The 17,887-nt window shown below is 51.5% G+C and overlaps 6 protein-coding genes across 6 annotated transcripts; all 6 read left to right on the top strand.

Annotated features, from left to right (window-relative positions):
* Positions 1-272: 272 nt before the first annotated feature.
* On the top strand, positions 273-812 carry J4E90_002299 (uncharacterized protein; the record flags this gene model as incomplete). The annotated part of the gene is made up of 1 exon (XM_051431880.1): positions 273-812. The coding sequence occupies one exon, from the start codon at positions 273-275 to the stop codon at positions 810-812; it is 540 nt and encodes a 179-aa protein (XP_051295014.1).
* Positions 813-3,119: 2,307 nt separating this feature from the next.
* J4E90_002298 (uncharacterized protein) lies at positions 3,120-4,668 on the top strand (the record flags this gene model as incomplete). The annotated part of the gene is made up of 3 exons (XM_051431879.1): positions 3,120-3,782; positions 3,830-4,491; positions 4,539-4,668. The coding sequence occupies 3 exons, from the start codon at positions 3,120-3,122 to the stop codon at positions 4,666-4,668; spliced, it is 1,455 nt and encodes a 484-aa protein (XP_051295013.1).
* Positions 4,669-5,545: 877 nt separating this feature from the next.
* Positions 5,546-7,543, top strand: J4E90_002297 (uncharacterized protein; the record flags this gene model as incomplete). Its single annotated transcript, XM_051431878.1, has 5 exons — positions 5,546-5,860; positions 5,917-6,183; positions 6,234-7,269; positions 7,325-7,442; positions 7,498-7,543. The coding sequence occupies 5 exons, from the start codon at positions 5,546-5,548 to the stop codon at positions 7,541-7,543; spliced, it is 1,782 nt and encodes a 593-aa protein (XP_051295012.1).
* A 673-nt stretch (positions 7,544-8,216) lies between these two features.
* Positions 8,217-13,360, top strand: J4E90_002296 (uncharacterized protein; the record flags this gene model as incomplete). The annotated part of the gene is made up of 6 exons (XM_051431877.1): positions 8,217-8,437; positions 8,486-10,954; positions 11,247-11,417; positions 11,611-12,228; positions 12,288-12,951; positions 13,001-13,360. 6 exons carry the CDS (start codon positions 8,217-8,219, stop codon positions 13,358-13,360), a joined length of 4,503 nt encoding a protein of 1,500 aa, XP_051295011.1.
* Positions 13,361-14,623: 1,263 nt separating this feature from the next.
* On the top strand, positions 14,624-15,316 carry J4E90_002295 (uncharacterized protein; the record flags this gene model as incomplete). Its single annotated transcript, XM_051431876.1, has 1 exon — positions 14,624-15,316. One exon carries the CDS (start codon positions 14,624-14,626, stop codon positions 15,314-15,316), a length of 693 nt encoding a protein of 230 aa, XP_051295010.1.
* A 351-nt stretch (positions 15,317-15,667) lies between these two features.
* On the top strand, positions 15,668-16,570 carry J4E90_002294 (uncharacterized protein; the record flags this gene model as incomplete). Its single annotated transcript, XM_051431875.1, has 2 exons — positions 15,668-16,334; positions 16,383-16,570. 2 exons carry the CDS (start codon positions 15,668-15,670, stop codon positions 16,568-16,570), a joined length of 855 nt encoding a protein of 284 aa, XP_051295009.1.
* Positions 16,571-17,887: the final 1,317 nt, after the last annotated feature.

The raw sequence follows: 17,887 nt of genomic DNA, 5'->3' as shown, positions 1-17,887 counted from the left end.
TGGATATGTTAGTCTAGAGCTGACGTGGTACTCAAATGCCGATGTCAATAGATAGCCGTTGGAGTATGAGCACCGGCATCGGCTAATGCCCCACCCTGCTATCTAAGGCCCAGCTCGCTGCGGGTACTGCGGGCAGCGACCTTCCGAACGTGCATACCTATCGCAGGGACCACCCGTCGGATCTATTCGGTCAGTTTGATGTAACACTAGGAGCGGCTCGGCGTTGATAAGGTTACTAGGCATCTTCCCATCAATATCGTTCAATTGCATTGATGGCACCCGACCTATCGCTACCACCTCAGGCCCCGGAGCTCGGTCAATGCGACGACTTCAACTGGAATCGCGCCGCGTTTGCTGTCTACACCCTTATCGACGAGGTATCACTTCAAGATGTCGCCTCGACTCTGGAGAAGCAATGGCTAGAGCAGGGCAACGAGGATCATCTTGTTCGACCTGCGCCTTCCACATCAGAGCTTAAGACACTTCAAGAAGTCTTACAGGCTCACGTAGCCCTGGACAAAGGGGCAGACAGCGAAACGAATGAAATAGAGTGGTGGCCGACTGCGTTCATCGTCGTGGTTCGAAAAGACTGGAAAGAACCTGGAGGGTTGCTGTTCGTGTTCGCAGACGACGAGAACGATTACAAGCTGGACAAGTTCTTTTTCAAGGTCGATGATGCGTACATGATGCTTTCGAGTCTGAGCTTCCAGGATGAGACTGAGGCTGGGAGTAAGGAGGTATACGCCCAAGGGTACTACGATGATGCAGAGTGGAGGAGCTACCCAGTACTCCCGCAATCCGAACGAAGATGAGACACTCACAGATGAGAGGCATCGCAAGTATTGTGTACCAAGGAGGCGTACGGCCATAAGCCCTAGAGTGAATGGAAGGCTAAGCTGATTACTGTTCTGTATCGTATTTGGTCCGCTGTTAGACCAGCAGCTGGTGATGTTGCTATTGCCACGAGAGTTTGCGCAAGCTCGGTATAGACTACAAAGCCTATAGGCAGTTTCGGTAGTAGAAGCATTGCTGCCGCGGGCGTCAGGACGCGTCACGAAGTGGGCTCGCCGAAGGATATACTTTCCTTGCGTCGACAACTCTCGCGAATTTGTCGGGCTCTTTGTAGGGTACCACCCAGTCACACCATCGCTGTTCGGTGTCCGTCGACAGTGGGTGGAGATGATGATGCGTTTGTTTCCAAGGTCGCGCTTGGGTGGACAGCACCTGCCCAAAGCTGGCGCGTTGCCGAGGCCCGGCCAATCCATCCAGGCACCTCTATGAACGAACACTATTCTAACAATCAACGACACTAAGTGTTTCGTGAACGTACTCCACACAGGGACCGCCGGATATCCTTGCTGCTGTGCTAATACAGTTTGCGTGTTACCACCTTGAGGAAAGACTGCGTAACGGAAGGTATGCCGACAGCTCGTGAACTCGACGAGCTGCAGCTGATATGCAATAGCTAGATCGAAAAACCTATTCTTACCCTCTGCACAGCCTACTGACTCAAGACGAGTAGTTTGGTGAAGTTTTGACGAACTTACAACTTATGTTTAGTCGGAATGGTGATGTTGCTATACATAGGTCTCCATGCAGCGGCCCCGGGGGGCTCTGCTGGTCGCTCCTCTTGTGGGACCCACTAGAGCTTCATGCAGTTGCGGATAGCTCCATTGGCGTCGATAGCCAACACAAGCGCCGGCACCCGTATTGAGATGGCACTGTTCCGAAGATGGGGTGATGCGGCGGTTCTTGAAACAGATGAAGGTGATGGTGTTAAGGTGAGCAGAATTTGAGGTATCAACAGCATGTTTGCTGCATGCGCAGGATGGGTGCTGGGTTGCGTGGACGGCATCTTCGGTACAGACCACGATGCACCAGGCACGAAGATGTTGGTGGCGATTGTATGAATCTCTAGCTCCGATCGCAAGTTGCTTGTAGTTCTTGAGCCAGTGGCAGAGTCTAACGTCAGCCAAGCTGCACCACCAAACGGCGTTGACATGTTCAATTGGGTGGAGGGGTAGACCCTTAGGGCTTTCTCTCGCGTGCGCACAAGGATGGCGAGTCAAAGGATGTATTCGAGCCTGCATACCATCCCCGTCATCAGAATAAGCCCTAGGAGAGTTGTTGTTACCTCGAGAAACTATCGATTCCAAGGGGTCCCGCTGCGGTTGGAGCTGTACTCGCATGTGAGCCAACGTCAGTCGAGCAGTCACCGGCGGCAATGTAGACGCAGACACCAACCAGCGCATAGACTAGGCCGCCCAAATAGAGACCCTTCACATTGGGAGTAGGAGATGAAACATAGCTTGGAGCCAGTGATAAAAAGAGCAACCTCAGCGCTTGCGGAAACACTCAACAACCCGCCTCGCATCCTGTCTCGTGGCACCCTCCCAACCTCAAGGTACGGGCATGGGATCATCGTCCACGCCGCAACACTCTGGCCGCACTCCTTGCACACACGCTGCTGCCGACCTTTGATCGAATTCGCTCCACGTCGTTGGCTACACGTCGGTAATTCCTTATTATTAGTCCACGCGTCAAATGAAGGTTGGAGGTGTCGTGGCTGTTTGGAACCGCTGGACAGCGGCCTAGTCCCCTTGTCGGCAAGCCTTGCGCGCACGCGCCTAGCCGCTCTCCACCGTCCTGAGCCCCTCCAGCACGCTGAGGTCTTGAAACCTAAAGACCCGCTGCCTTTGTCACTCTGGCCGCCCGTCGTCCGCCTGATCTTGGAAGAGCTATCTCTTAGCCCCCTCGAAACCCGCCCCCTAACGGAGCCCTCCCCACACCACCGAGTCGCGCCTGCCGCCTGTCAAGCCGCACCTGCCTGTGACTCGTGGCCCAACGTCACTCGTGCCTAAACCCGAGCGGCCTCACACTCCACCGCACCTCACCTCCTCGTATTCCTCCCCCTGAGACGTCGACCGCGCGAAAGACCGCCTCTTTGATCCGGCTTACGGCAGCGACCCACTCTGTTGGGACCCAAGACGATTGACGTGCTATCTCAACACCACTCACTTCCCTCGTTATCTCCGGGGCCAGCATCGGTTCAGACTCTGCGGGAGCCAACGTAGATGCAGCCGTTCAACAACGGGCCTTCGCCTCACCCACAATCCAACATGTCGTCCCCCGCGCCTCTGCTGCGACCACCCATCCCCGGCGCGCGCCCAGGGAGGAGGGGACCGCCACAGCTTGGTCTATCCATACCACCATCGCCGAACGCACGACCTGTCACCAACGGCGCAGGCGGCGGCATACCGACCCTGAACGCGCCTCAGCCCCGTCATGGGCCGAAGCTCAGCGTCGTTACTCCCATGGGTTCCAGCAATGCACCACAGGAAGGACGAAACGCACGAGCTCCCCCGCCGCTTATAATGCCAGGGCAAGGACTGTCAGCATCAGGCTCGAGCGACACGAGCGCACACTCAAGATCGGGTAGCTTTGGCGAAGTGCAAGCAAATGGTTCTGCTTCATCATACCATGCGGCACTGGGATTCATGGGGGTTCAAAAGGCCACAGATCCCATTTCGGCAATATCCCAAGGAGGAAGTGAGGGCGCGCCTTCCATGGAGCGTGCAAACAGCAGTCAGCCTCTACCAGATCTAGACACTATGGCTCTAGAGAAGGGTCGGCCATTGGAGGTGGACGACCTAGATGACGCAGCCTGGAGAGCGGCGAGCGCACGAGGAATGATCGAGGAGAAAGGCAGTCTAGGAGAGGGCGCTGGTGGGGCTGTCACAAAATGCATACTCAAGGGCGGAAAAACTACGTTTGCATTGAAGGTATGCATGGTCTCAAACGATGCTTGGGACTCAACTAACTATTCCAGATCATCACAACGAACCCCGATCCCGATGTCAAGAAGCAAATCGTACGAGAATTGTCTTTCAACAAGAACTGCGCCAGTGACCACATCTGCCGTTACTACGGTGCTTTCATGGACGACAGCACAGGGACGATCAGTATCGCCATGGAGTTCTGCGAAGGCGGATCGCTCGATGCAGTATACCGCGAGGTCAAGAAGCTTGGAGGCCGAACAGGCGAGAAGGTCCTTGGCAAGGTCGCCGAGGGCGTGCTGAATGGACTGACATACCTCCACTCTCATCGCATCATACATAGGGACATCAAGCCGAGCAACATCCTATTATGCCGGAATGGTCAGGTCAAGCTCTGCGATTTCGGTGTGTCCGGAGAATTCGGAACCAAGGGAGACGCCAACACTTTTATTGGAACCTCATACTACATGGCACCAGAGCGCATCACCGGGCAAAGCTATACAATCACTAGTGATGTGTGGAGTCTAGGTGTTACTCTACTCGAAGTCGCGCAGCATCGCTTCCCGTTCCCTGCCGATGGAACCGAGATGAACCCCCGCGCTGGTCTTATTGATTTACTCACCTACATCGTTCGACAACCCATTCCCAAGCTCAAGGATGAACCCGAAAATGGCATCAAGTGGTCAGAGAACTTCAAGTACTTTATCGAGTGCTGGTATGTAACCCTCTTGCATAGAAGTGAATCTTTGCTAAGTTCTACAGTCTTGAGAAGGACTGTCCTCGCAGAGCCACCCCCTGGCGAATGCTCGAACACCCGTGGATGGTCGAAATGAAATCGAAAAAGGTCAACATGGCACACTTCCTCAAAAAAGTGTGGGACTGGCAGGATTGAATGCGCTAAGATCCGATTGCCAACTTCGACGCGACTCGCTGCGAACTTGCCTTTGAACATGACGTGGCACGGTGTTGTGGAACCTACACTTTCTCACTAGCCTCGAGCGGCTCAGATTGTACCTTCTATTCATACACTTGGTCACATGCTGGCCATCGGACCAAGATTACCTTTACCGAGAACAGCTGTACGCGGAAACAAAACTTTGGACTTGGAGCAGGGACTGCAACTTTGTCGATAGCCTTGAGAGTTGCTTGATTGAACGAGTATTACGCCTAGTTAGGTAAAGACGCCTGGTGGACATCAGGGGCATTAACGGCGTTTGAAGGGCTCATGTCGTATACTGCGGCCTTTGCAGAAACAAGATTTAGGTACGACTGAATGTCAAGAATTGCATATATGAAGAATCTATGCACGATTTCAAGCACTCTGTGATCGTGAAGATGGGATGGAGGATTAGGTAGTTCGTTAGCCACCACTAGGCCCGAAAGCAAAACGTTCTTTTAGTTTCAAAAGAGCGATGCCTCATCTTGCATGAGCTGTTTGTAAAGTTCTAGTATCTGTAGAACTTCGACGCGCATCTAAAACAGCCTAGCGCCAAGGTCCGGTCCGACGCAGCTCCCGGCGCCGATTGCTGCGCTCGAGGCTTGGAGTCATACCAAATTATTTACGCAGCCGCACCTCTCACTCAGCCGGTCCATTGAGCGACTAAAAGACGGCAGTAGCTTCCTGTATCGCTGCCATCATCGTATACGAGTACTGCGACATCCCCACACCCCGCCAGCCGCTCCTTCCTCCCAACTTACCCCTCCAAAGACCCCACCATCGCACACGAGAACCACGCGAAACCCCCCAAGAGAGCAGACAACCCGCCACAATGCCTACCATCGGTGTGGATAAGGCGGCCCTCTTCAAGGAGCTGGGCCGGGAATATACCTACCAGGAGTTCGACGACCTATGCTTCGAATTCGGTATCGAGTTGGACGAGGACACAAGCCTGAGCACCAAGCCAGAAGATCAGGCGCAACCACCACAACTCAAGATCGAGATTCCCGCAAATCGATACGACATGCTATGCTTCGAGGGTATTGCCATGAATCTCAAGGTCTTCCTTGAGAAGCAGAAGCTGCCCAAGTGGACTGTTACTGCGCCCAAGGGAGGAGAGCTGCAGGTGCTCGACATCAAGCCTGAGGTATGCCGAATGTCTGGAAAGCGGTAGCGAAGTTGTGCTGACTAGTCGCTCTACAGACCAAGCAAATACGAGAGCTCTGCTCAGGTGTCATACTACGAGGTATCAAATTCACACAAGAACGGTACGACTCCTTCATCGCGTTACAAGACAAATTACATTCCAACCTGGCGCGTCAACGGACACTTGTATCCATCGGAACACACGACTTGGATACGATTCAGGGCCCCTTCTCATACGAAGCACTACCGCCAGAGCAGATCAAATTCGTGCCCCTGAAGCAGGACAAGGAAATGAACGCCAAGGAGCTCATGGAGTTCTACGAGGTCAGTAAAAATCAGATGCACATGTGTAGCACCATTCTGACCCTGAGTAGAAAGACAAGCACTTGGGACGCTTCCTACACATCATTCGCGACTCGCCTGTATACCCCGTTATCTACGATGCGAACCGTACCGTTCTCTCCCTCCCACCCATCATCAATAGCAATCACAGCAAGGTTACACTGGATACAAAGAACGTCTTCATCGAGATTACCGCGACCGATAAGACAAAGGTCGAAATCGTCAACCACATGATGGTCACTATGTTCGCTGGGTACGCAGAGTCGATCGAGCCTATCAAGATCAACTCGCCCCACAATGGAGAGTCAAGAGAGTCGCCAGATCTGTCACCGCGACAAATGCAGGTTGAGGTGGACTACCTAAACCAGGTCACTGGCCTCACCTTGTCACCTGAGGAGATCTCGAAACTCTTGTCGCGTATGGGCCACGACGTCTCACCGTCTCAATCCGACAAGAACATCCTCGACGTCTCGGTACCTGTCACAAGAGCGGACATCCTGCATCAAGCGGATATCATGGAAGATTACGCCATCGCATACGGCTTCAACAAGCTGCCGCGAGTATACCCGAACAAGACTGCTGCTGTCTCTGCGCCATTACCCATCAACAAGCTCGGTGATATCGTCCGAATAGAGTCCGCGTCATCAGGATGGACCGAAGTCATGCCTCTTATCCTCTGCTCGCATGAGGAGAACTTCGAGTGGCTGAACCGGAAAGACGACGGAAAGACAGCGGTGAAGCTTGCGAACCCCAAGACGGCGGAATACCAACTCGTCCGAACATCGCTACTACCGGGTCTGCTCAAGACAATCAACTCCAACAAGCACCATTCAGTACCGATGAAGATCTTCGAGGTTAGCGACATTGGTCTCGTCGATTTGGAGCAGGAGAGGAAGAGCAGGAACGAGCGCCACTTCGCAGCCGCATTCATGGGCAAGACAAGTGGCTTCGAACAGGTACATGGTCTGCTGGACAGGCTGATGCTCATGCTTCGGTCGGCATTCCTTACGCGCGAAGACGGACTAAAGAACGAGCAATTGCAGGGCTACTGGATAGAAGAGGTTGATGGTAAGTAGATGGTCTTGCGCATCAGAGATGGCACAGACATGCTGACTGATCGTAGACCCGACCTTCCTTCCCGGCCACTCAGCGGCTATTAAGCTCAACCTCGGCGGCAAGAACCACACCATCGGTGTCTTCGGTATCTTGCACCCGAGTGTGTTGCAGAAGTTCGAGTTGCCGTAAGTCTACCCTAAATCTTGTCTTAGCATGGTTTTGGTGCTGATTACCATACAGATATCCCGTGAGTACACTAGAGTTCAATCTGGAGATCTTCTTGTGAGATGCTACGCCAAGATCGCCTGCTCTCATATTTGCCAAAACTGTTACGGCGCAATAGATACCTACAACGCATCCACAAATCAAGATGTTATGATCGAATTCCGCCCACATTACAGCAGTACCATCTTTTGATACCTAGATCTGGTCTTCAGCGACGTGTAAACATCTCCCCATAATTTCTAGCAGTACTGACAACGGGATTGCTTCGCGTCAACAAACAACTCAAGCTGGCGCTTCCGAACGAATGTCTGACCCTTAATAGTAAAAACACGCTTATGAGCAACTGTGGTTCGTGGGGGCCGCAGCCAGCTGAGTTGAGATTATCAGGACTAGCTTCTGAGGAAGGCTTGAGGCTTGTCTCAAAGTGCATCCTTCAGCAGCTCGTTCTCGGCGCGTTTGGTCTATTTGAAATACCTGGCGCATATCGTTACCTGTAATGTCTCGGGGTTGCATGTAAGTGCGACGCGAGCAGGTACCGCGCCGCACGCGTGCAGCGGCCAATACCGTCCTGGTTCACTCCCACCATCGAACGCGAGCAATCTCATGACTTCTCTCCACTTTCGCTATAATCGCACATATCACTTTATGTTGACCCAGGAGGTAAACATTTATATTTGACTCGTTGAACTATATTCTCGCGACACCAAATTCGCCTTTGCTGTTTACCTCTCAGCATGATTAGTGGCAGGTACCACGAAGTGCTCGAACGGCTCGGAAGGGCGGAACCATCAACAGTGGACGAGTGCAAAGCTGTGTTGGAGAACATTCGTGTCAACAAAGGCCATATCGACGAGAATTACCGACTGGATTTGGAGAAGCTTTCCCACGGACATCGCGACCGGACATTGTATGTTTTTGCAAAACAGCGCAAGCTTGAGGCAGCTTTCACCAAAAGGTTTGTGTTGCAGGTCAAATCATACTCATATTCTAACAATTGATGCAGCATCTCCCAGCAGCTTTACTCGTCCAAGTATCGTTTCTTGTACGAACTTGTTCAGAATGCTGATGATTCGCTGTACAAAGAGGCACACCGCGCATCGGTACTACCATTCCTCCGATTCAAGATCGCGCCAGATGCTTTCATTGTGGAAACAAATGAAGATGGCTTCAGACTAGCCAACGTTGAGGCAGTGTGTGCGACTGGGGAAAGCTCGAAGAAATCGTCAGCTACAGACGATCACATCGGAGAGAAAGGCTTCGGATTCAAGTCTGTATTCTCCATTGCAGAGGACGTGCACGTTCAATCTGGACTCTGGTCATTTCGGTTTCAACATCGGCGCGGAGACGACGGTCTTGGTATGGTGACGCCTCTGGACGCCGAGCCAGTCACTCTCCCTGAGGATGTGACTACGAGAATAACTTTGCGTCTCGCGAGGGATGCGACTGCAGAGTACCAGAGTCTACTCAATGCTGTCGCAAGCATGCCTGATACAACACTCTTCTTCTTGCAGAGACTACGGAGGTTCCGTGTTCATGTTACAGACATGGACGCCAAAGAATTAACGACTACTTTCGAGAGAATCGCACTTGAATCTCCCCTAGATCGCGTCCTTATCAGGCGGCAGGAGGAGTTCGGTGATGAAACCACGGTCGATGAAAGCTTGTATCGATGTTTCACTCACGTTGTCGAGGATATACCAGCACACGAATATCGGGAGGGTCGCAGATCAGCGCGCGTCGAGTTGGCCTTTCCAGTGGACGCTACAACACAACAGCCAAAGCTTAGCGAATCTGGGCATCACGTTTTCGCCTATCTACCATTGCAGCGTTTGCAACAAGTTCAGGTAAGCTCGTTTCATGTAAAGAAGAAGTATGCTAATCCATTCCGTAAGTTCCTCATCCAGTCAGATTTCATCACTTCTGCAAGCCGAGAAAGCGTCATTGATTGTACGTGGAATGAATCCATATTCCATGGTGTGGCGAAGACTTTCGCGAGGGCCGTTGAAGAGTTCACGAAAGACGATGATCCCCTAAGGTATTCTTGGCTCGACTACCTACCTGCCGGGCTACGCGACGATCGATGGAAACCAATGTGTCGATTGATTACACAAGAGCTGGCAGACAAACCTATCCTGCAGACTTGGCGACAGCGACACCTCAGAAGACCGAGAGAACTACGATTACTACGCGACAACATGCTCTATAGTGGCAAACCGATTCTGGAGGGTCTATCAGATGATGTCGACCTTGCCCCTGATTACATCCCTAAATACATCGATGAAGTTCTCTCCCTTGGGGCACGTTGGGCAGGGCTACCTCGCATGATGAAACGGCTAGAGACTGATGTTTTGACCGTCACTTCGAAATTGAGAGCCAAGGAACCGCACGATGCATGGCATGTTGCATTTGCGTCCTTGTTTTTACAGGCATGGTCGACCAAAGCCCCCGAGATTGGTGTCCAAAGCAGACTGAGGAAACTGGCTATAATACCTCTTCAGAATCGTCAGCAGTGGACAGGCGCACCAGGGCAAAGTAGCGGTGGGAGTTTGGATCATATCTACTTCTCCGATGTCGACGGCATCCATATTCCCAGCTCTATAGGATTGAATCTCCTCGATACACACGCGTCTTCGAATCCGACGCGCAAAGCCTTTTACACAGCACTCGGTGTCGAGGAGTGTTCGCATGAGTTGGTCGTGGACAGGATTAAGCAGGCACATGGCCGCGCCGACACAGCTCCTGCTGATATACCGTCGCACCTTCGATACCTTTTCCGAGCGAATGAGGATGCTTCGCTGCTCAAAAGATGGATCTGGGTGCCGACAAGAAGCGGGCATGTGAAAGACTCTACAAAGTTATACTTCCCATCAGAAGCAGCCCATCATCTTTATCAGGCTCTTACTGGAGTTTGTCCCTCGAAATATCAGGGAATTTTGGAATTTGTTGACAAGTCCCTAGTCGACTGGGAAGAAAACTCTGCGAAGGACCAGCGTGATGCGTGGGAAAAGTGGTTGGAGCAGGCGACAGGTGCCCGATACTATCCGCCTGTCGTACACGATAATGCAGAGACGTCTTTGCCAGAGCTTTCCCCAGCTTTAAGGGTAGTCGGCCAGTGGAATTTTTATGCATTCTTAGACATGCTCAGACAGCATTGGCACGATTACCAAAAGGACGTCTCACGCATCGAAGCCCAGCTCAGGGACCTAGGGGTACCATGCGCCGTTATAGCTGGTGAGCCTTGGCAATACGAAGCTCTTGAAGACACATACCTACCTACGGTCGACGTAATTGATCAAGTGCTGACTCTTGGTCTAACCTTGGGCAAGTGTTCAATACTCGCTATACCTGAGTTTCGCCGGACGTCGGACAAGCTTGACAAAGACGGCCGTGTAAAGTGGCGATTTTTGGAAGAATTTGGCGTACGTAGCGAGGTAGATCTCGAGTTCTACGAGCGCGCTCTTCAGGGTATCAGGTCAGTGGCTCAAGATCCTGATTTGGGAATTCTGGAGAAGATATATGCGGGCCTAGCGAAGTTCGCTACGGCAGACGATCACGACGATCTTTGGTACGTTCCATTCATTCCATGCTCTTCAACTTAGTCACAAGGCTCATTAAAATAGCGAACTCTTTTCCCAGGAGCTGATCTGGATACCCAGCAGTAGAAGCTGGGTAGACAAATCTTCATGCGTCTGGCAGGGCCCAGCCTTTTTGCGATACAAGAGCGTGTTGCACTCGCACTATGGGCATATTCCTGCACTGTCTAGATTCTTTCAAGGAACTCTAGATGTACCAGATGCTGTCTCCGAGGATGTCTTGGAAGAGCTGATCAAACGACGGCAAGCTACCGATCTCACAACCAACCTTTCCGTTGCAGGAGACATCTATTCATACATCCGTGATAATACAGTCCGTGACGAGGAGTGGCAGATACTGAGGTATGTTTTCCTTCTTTACTTCTCTCCCGTGAATTCAATTCTGTACAGCTTTGGATCGAACATACGATGTCTTCATCGTTACCCGAGACTGAGCTCAGGTATTGGAAAGCTTTAATAGATGTTAGCAGCACCACCGAGAATACTTCTTAGCCGCGTTATTTTGTTCATCCTTGTATGTGCTAACAATTTTCAGGACGCAGTTCCAGCAAAACGATTTGATCTTGGGCACGAATAGCACCTGGCACACCCTTGAGACGTGTGTGTGGCACAGCCGTTTCTTGCTTTCCGGATACGAAGACCTTAGCTCCATCTACCCACATTTGGAACCCTTCTTCGTGAAGCATCTCAAAGTCAAGAAAGTCACACCGACTATGGTCATCAAGGAGATATCGAAAATGGTCAGGCACAAATCGCCAGACTACGAGGATGTCCGAAAGCGGCTCGTCGACGTCAGCAGGATGCTGACTAGTACCAAGCTGGATAAGACAACTAAAGATGCGCTATCTGATCTTGCGGCGAGCAAGTTCCTGCCCAAAAGACTTGCCAGTGGCGGTACAGCCCTCCTTAGCCGTCACGATGCCTATGCTATCCGGGACCATACTCGATATGGCAGCGCCTTTGAGGAGCATGACATCTTACTCGACTTTTCCGTTGAGGAGGTTCAAATCATGAACGTCATGTTCACGCATATCGGTATCAAGAGGTACTATCTCTCGTCTTTGGTGGTCGAGAAGTCCACGGTCGAGGACGATAGTGAGGAAGACGATGAACTTTCGAAGCAACTGCAAGTGAAAGCGTATGCTTTATATTGGTGAGTTTTACCTCATATAAAAGCCACTCTGTGCGATCAGTCAACCTGACTCTACATAGCTGTGCTGCGAAGTACAAGAGTGTGAAAGCTCTCCATGGAGATCACTCACTTTTCGAGACTTTGTCAGCTGTTCGGATCTTCAGAGGCGATATCGCGACTCACCTAGTCATCGACACCAAAGACCCAGACCTTCGTCTTAGTGTTCGAAGCGAGCGATCATTCATACACCATGAGAGAACGACGGACAGTCTAAGAATCTACGTACCCAAAGGCCCGAAGCAACGTCAATCTTCCTATCGATCACAGCTTCCGAAACTGCTTGCAGACATCATGGAAGTCGACGACAGCGCACGTCATGACATCTCTGTCATCATTGGTAGCGACCTCCGAGCCTTAGACGACATCCTGATCGAGCTCGATATATCGTGCGTGTCGTGGATCACAAAGCCAGTCTTGAATCTACCGAACGATGAAGATGAGGATGAGGATGAAGATGGTTCATCGTCGCTGTTTGAGCCGCGACACGTGCACAATGCCGAAAATACAAGCACGCGAAGACGCTCTTCTCTAGTCTCAGCAAATGGGTCTGTGAACTCATCCGAGTCAACCTTCGTCGAAGATGTGACAGCTAGCTCCAGACATGCGGCCTACAGTCCCAGAGCAAGTCGCAGCTTAGATCAGGAGCGTATTAACCGCCTTCATGGGGCTCTAGGTGAAGCATTTGTAAGTCGTCGCTTCGAGTGACTCCGTGTCCGCTTACTGACAGTTGCAGGTTTTTGAAACGCTCGCCGCTCTCAATTTGACCGACTTCACGCTCGACAATTGGCGCAGTACGATTCGCGGAGAGCTCTCACGCTATCCGAAATACGCCGGCATTGCCAACTGGCAAGGTCGCGAAACAGCGGATATCGTCTACACGGATCGCGATGGTACGCTGACGCAGTGGTTGAAGGGGAGATGCACAGGTGGCTATCCTGCTAGTAGTACTGAGCGTGACTTCGCGAGGCACCCGATCGAATACTACTTCGAGGTTAAGAGCACAATAAGTGCTTGTGAGACGAGATTCTTCCTGAGTTCGGGACAGTACAAACTCGTAAGTTGTCTAGACTTCCTTGACAAATATGTGGGATGAGTTTCGTGGGCGCATGACTGACACAACAAGCAGATGCATGAGATGGCTGTTCAAAGAGATCAGGAGGCAACCAGAATGTATGTCATTATGCGAGTGTCTTATCTTTTGTCGGACGACAAAGGATTGAATATCTACGTTGATCCTGTGCGACTGAAAGGAACATATGTTGATTTCGAAGCGGAAGGTTGGGTTGGACGAACTTTATGATGTGCTGTATGCTAGCAGAGACACTCGCTCGGTATGACAGATGAGTTCTCGCATGCGATGCCGTCACAGCCGTGTAGCAAGATCTCAAGCACCGTAGCTCTGGAAAACCATGCATAGCGCATCTCTCTTCCCAAGCGCAGTTTCTACGGCGAAGCTTTAGTTTGTGGGGAAGCCCGTAGATCATTAGTTCACGCGTGCTGACGTCACCCACTTGGCGTGTAAATCTCGACCAGAGCGGGTGTGACGGAGGCCTCACCTCCACTAATTCTAGACCACAGCGCAAGAACATTTGAAAAGGGCCGTAATATCTACGCGACTCCTACCTTGCTGTGTGCATCTCGGCATCATGCTTTACATCGCCTTCTTGACGTGCCGATTACCCGCAACTGCTCATGTCGTTCCTGACGCGGCCTCAAGCCTGGATGTCATTGTGCATGCGGCGAACCAAGTTTTCAACAGATAGGTATCCGTCTATGCGGTAGTCAGGGTCTTTACACTGGCTCAGTAAGTGTTTTCGCGCCGTTTTAAGCCTAAGAATTCAAGCAAGCGCCTCCGAACCGGGACTTACCAGACGCTAAGAGCCCCAGACTCCGATGGCTGGGCATGTAGACCTTCTAGAAGGCTGCTAAACTTACGAGGAGCTTATTTGCACGCCGGCACGCAGCCAGCCATAACCTCAGGAGCACTTCCGACGTGTCTTTGGTATTGACACGGCTGACCTTCCATGCTGCTCACAGCTGTGCCGACATAGCCTTCTCGTCATCCACCAGCATCTATCGTTTCGTGGACGTTGATGGTGAAGATGCATCTCGCCACGAGATCTTGGTCCGATGGATATGCTAGCATATGACGACCAAAATCGAGGTTGGTATGTGCATGTTTGGTATACCAGTAGTGACGCTACTCTAGATGTACTTCTCGCAGTATATATATCGAGTTCCTCTCCCTGCATTAATACTGTCATCTCAAAGCCTTTCAAGACATTAAATCTTCTACGATTGACTCAAAAAAAAAACACTTCCATCGCTTCCCGACACCTGTACTTCCTAATCCAAAATGGCTCCCCGTGCTGTGCACTTCATCCGCCACGCCGAAGGCTACCATAACGCAGAACACAACGAGAAGATCCCCGACCCCGACCTCACACCCAAAGGAAAACAACAATGCAAAAACCTTTCGGAAACATTCCCATTCTTTGATCGCATCGACCTAGTCTGCGCAAGCCCCATCCGCCGCACCATCCAAACGGCACTAATCAGCATGGAGCCGTGGTTACAATCCGGAAAGCGCAACATCCTCGCTCTTCCTCTAGCCCAAGAAGCTACATCTGAGCCCGCCAACACACCAAGCGACGTAAAGCGGCTTCAAAAGGAATTTGGCGACGTCTGCGACTTCCACAGGTGCTTGGACACCTACACCGACTTCAACACCAAAGAGGGCAAATGGGCACCAGACGGCGGCTCACTCAAGGCGCGCGCCCTGGAGCTCCGCCGCTTCTTACGCGACCGTGACGAACAGGAGATCGTCGTGGTATCGCATGGCGACTTCCTGCATTACGTATCTGGGGATCTAGATGAGAACGATTGTCAGGCACATGGAGATTGGCAAAACACGGAAATGAGGAGTTATCGCTTCTTTCCGGTTGATCATGAGGATGCGCTGTTGCAAGAGACGGATGAGAGTGTCAAGTTGAGGGATGCGAGTGCGCCTGGGCAGGCGATGGGATCGGCTAAGGAGAAGACGCCGTAAGATGCGATTTGATGAGCGGCAGTGATGGGATTGTGCAGTTTAGCGAGCTTTATCTGGAATGGACAACATTTTGACAAGATGCGCCTCATTAACAGAACCGCGTTGCGACTGAATGAGTGAATGATGGTTGTCGAAGTGCTGATGCTGAGAAAGACGGATGTTCGTTCCATGCGCAGCTGCCCCACAGCGCGGAGACGGCGAAACTTGCTACTTCCAGTGGCGCTAGCCCCGGGGGCGCTTTCCATGAACGCGTGCCATCGCGGTCTTGCAACATCACCTTTCGACTGCTCCTGGCGGCCTGATAGTATAAGATGAAGTGCCTCGCTATGAAGACCATGCTGTGTCTTCCATATGTTCCCCAACATAGCCGACATCCTCGACTCCGCACCTATTACGCCCCGCACCTCCGCACCAGGTACTCCTGCATCGGAGACAATGGCTAGCGACACGATCACACACATCGTGCTCTTCAAATACCGCCATGATATATCATGGATGGACCTAGAGAGCCACTTCAAGTCGTTTATGGCCCTACAACACAAGTCGCTGAATCCTAACACCGGCAAGCCGCTCATACAGTCGCTGAAAGCCGGCAAAAACAGATCGTGGGAACCTTTCTCCAAAGGCATGACACATGGTTTCGTGCTCGAGTTTGCAAATCAGGAAGATCTGGACTATTATCTCACCACTGAGCCGGTTCACAAGGCCTTCTCCACAGCCGCGAAGCCGCTCATCGAGGATAGCTTAGTCGTCGATATCAAAGACGGGTTGCTGTTTGGTCCTGCTGCTGAACATCCATCGGCGAAAGGAGATGGGGTCAGAAAAGGCACATGCCATTGTGAGAGTGTAAAATGGACCGCAAAGCTCGAAAATGCCGAGCACGTACTTTGCCACTGCTCGACGTGCCAAAAGCTTGGTGGCGGACCGTACTCCTGCAATCAGATCATACCGAAAGAGGAACTGCAGATTGTCTCCGGCGAGGAAAACATCAGGCAGTATCGGTACAAAGGTGCTAGTGGTATGTTCACTTTATGTTGCTGAAGGAGGAAAGGCTGACTGGGTGCAGGCAAGTTCGTGCGATGCTACTTTTGCAAAGTTTGCACGAGCCATATTTATCATCATCAGGACGTTATGCCAGAAAAGATAATCGTGCGCACTTTGTTACTGGAAGGCGGTGAGGACATGCCAGCCACAGCCGAGATCTTTGGCGAGGGAAGGTTAGCCTGGGTGCAAGAGCTTTCGAAGCAGCTATGAGCGCTGGTGTTACGAGGATGTTCTGGAAATACGGGATAAATCATGGTGATAACGATAATACGCCAGTATCACACGAAATGAGTTCTACCTTAATGATGTCTTCGGCAAGATGAATGGGGCGGAACAAAAACGGGTACAAGCGTCGTGGCGGTCTAGAGTGCTGCCTAATGTGGCACAGCTACTTCGCCACAAATCACGAACAACGTCCTACTACACGATATCTTCTCGAAAATCTCAACGGTGTGAAACCCATCTTTACAGTGTCTCCACAAGGGGGGGTCAAAGCCACATGTCTTCACTACTGGAACTACCTACGGAGCTTCTTATCGAGATACTATCTTTGTGCTCTTCCATCGACATGAAGAGAGTATGCGAGACATGCCGACAACTATATGATGTCGGCGTATGTAAAATGTTCCCATATCCTTCGCTGTGACTGAACAGCATAGATGCCGGAGTTATATCACGTCATCGATCTGAGTTCGCATACCGCCTCCATTGACTGCGAACCTGTCGTGTTCGGGCCTCATCGAGTACCACCCGATTTCATCTACAGGCGCTGGAACCAAATCGATCTTCATACATTCGAAAAGCAGTTAGAGTTGGCGAGAACACTTCGACGTAACCCCAGATTGGCCGAGTATACACACGAGCTTCGCTGAACCATTATGCTTAGTCTATTCCACTGTGATGGAGGGGCGTGGGAAGAAGAAGACGAAGACTCAGGAGACTTAGACAACGAGATCGAGCATGTTCGAGCTGAGCATCATGACTCCAATCTGAATGCAGACGACGCTAGAGATTATGGTATGTTTCCTGCTTCCCCTTGGTGCGCGATGAGTTCTCACTGTACCAGAATCGCTTTGGCGCATATTCTCCAGCTTCGCCAACGTTAGGAAAGTGGATATATGGATTGATTAGGCGTCTCGTTATCTATTGCTCCCAGAATACTAACGAGAATAGAGAGGGTGATCATTTACTACTACCACCGCCATGTTTCCCAAAAGCGACTTCCATACGACTAAGTGGTTGCATGACACGAGGTCTCGTCGGGCGCTTCTTGGAGAGCTCTGCCGGAAGGCTTGAGCAATTGGAGCTACACAATCTACTACAAGGCGACGAGTATGAACCATCGTTTCCGAAGTTCACTGACGCCCATACTCTAAAAACATACTTGGAAGAGCATGGACGGGATCATCGCATGATCCGGGAAACCCAGCGTATGGTAGGCGCACTTGAAACTTTCATCGGAAAGTTCGCCGCCCTCACGTCTTTGTGCATCGCCACCGTCGGTGAGGCTTACCTCGACTGTCCACC

This window comes from Alternaria incomplexa (genome assembly GCF_024043165.1).
Source record: "Alternaria incomplexa strain BMP 0042 chromosome Unknown scaffold_2, whole genome shotgun sequence".
Lineage (NCBI taxonomy): Eukaryota > Fungi > Ascomycota > Dothideomycetes > Pleosporales > Pleosporaceae > Alternaria > Alternaria incomplexa.
Note: the sequence above shows the minus strand (reverse complement) of the source record. Positions and strands in the feature narration are given on the sequence as shown.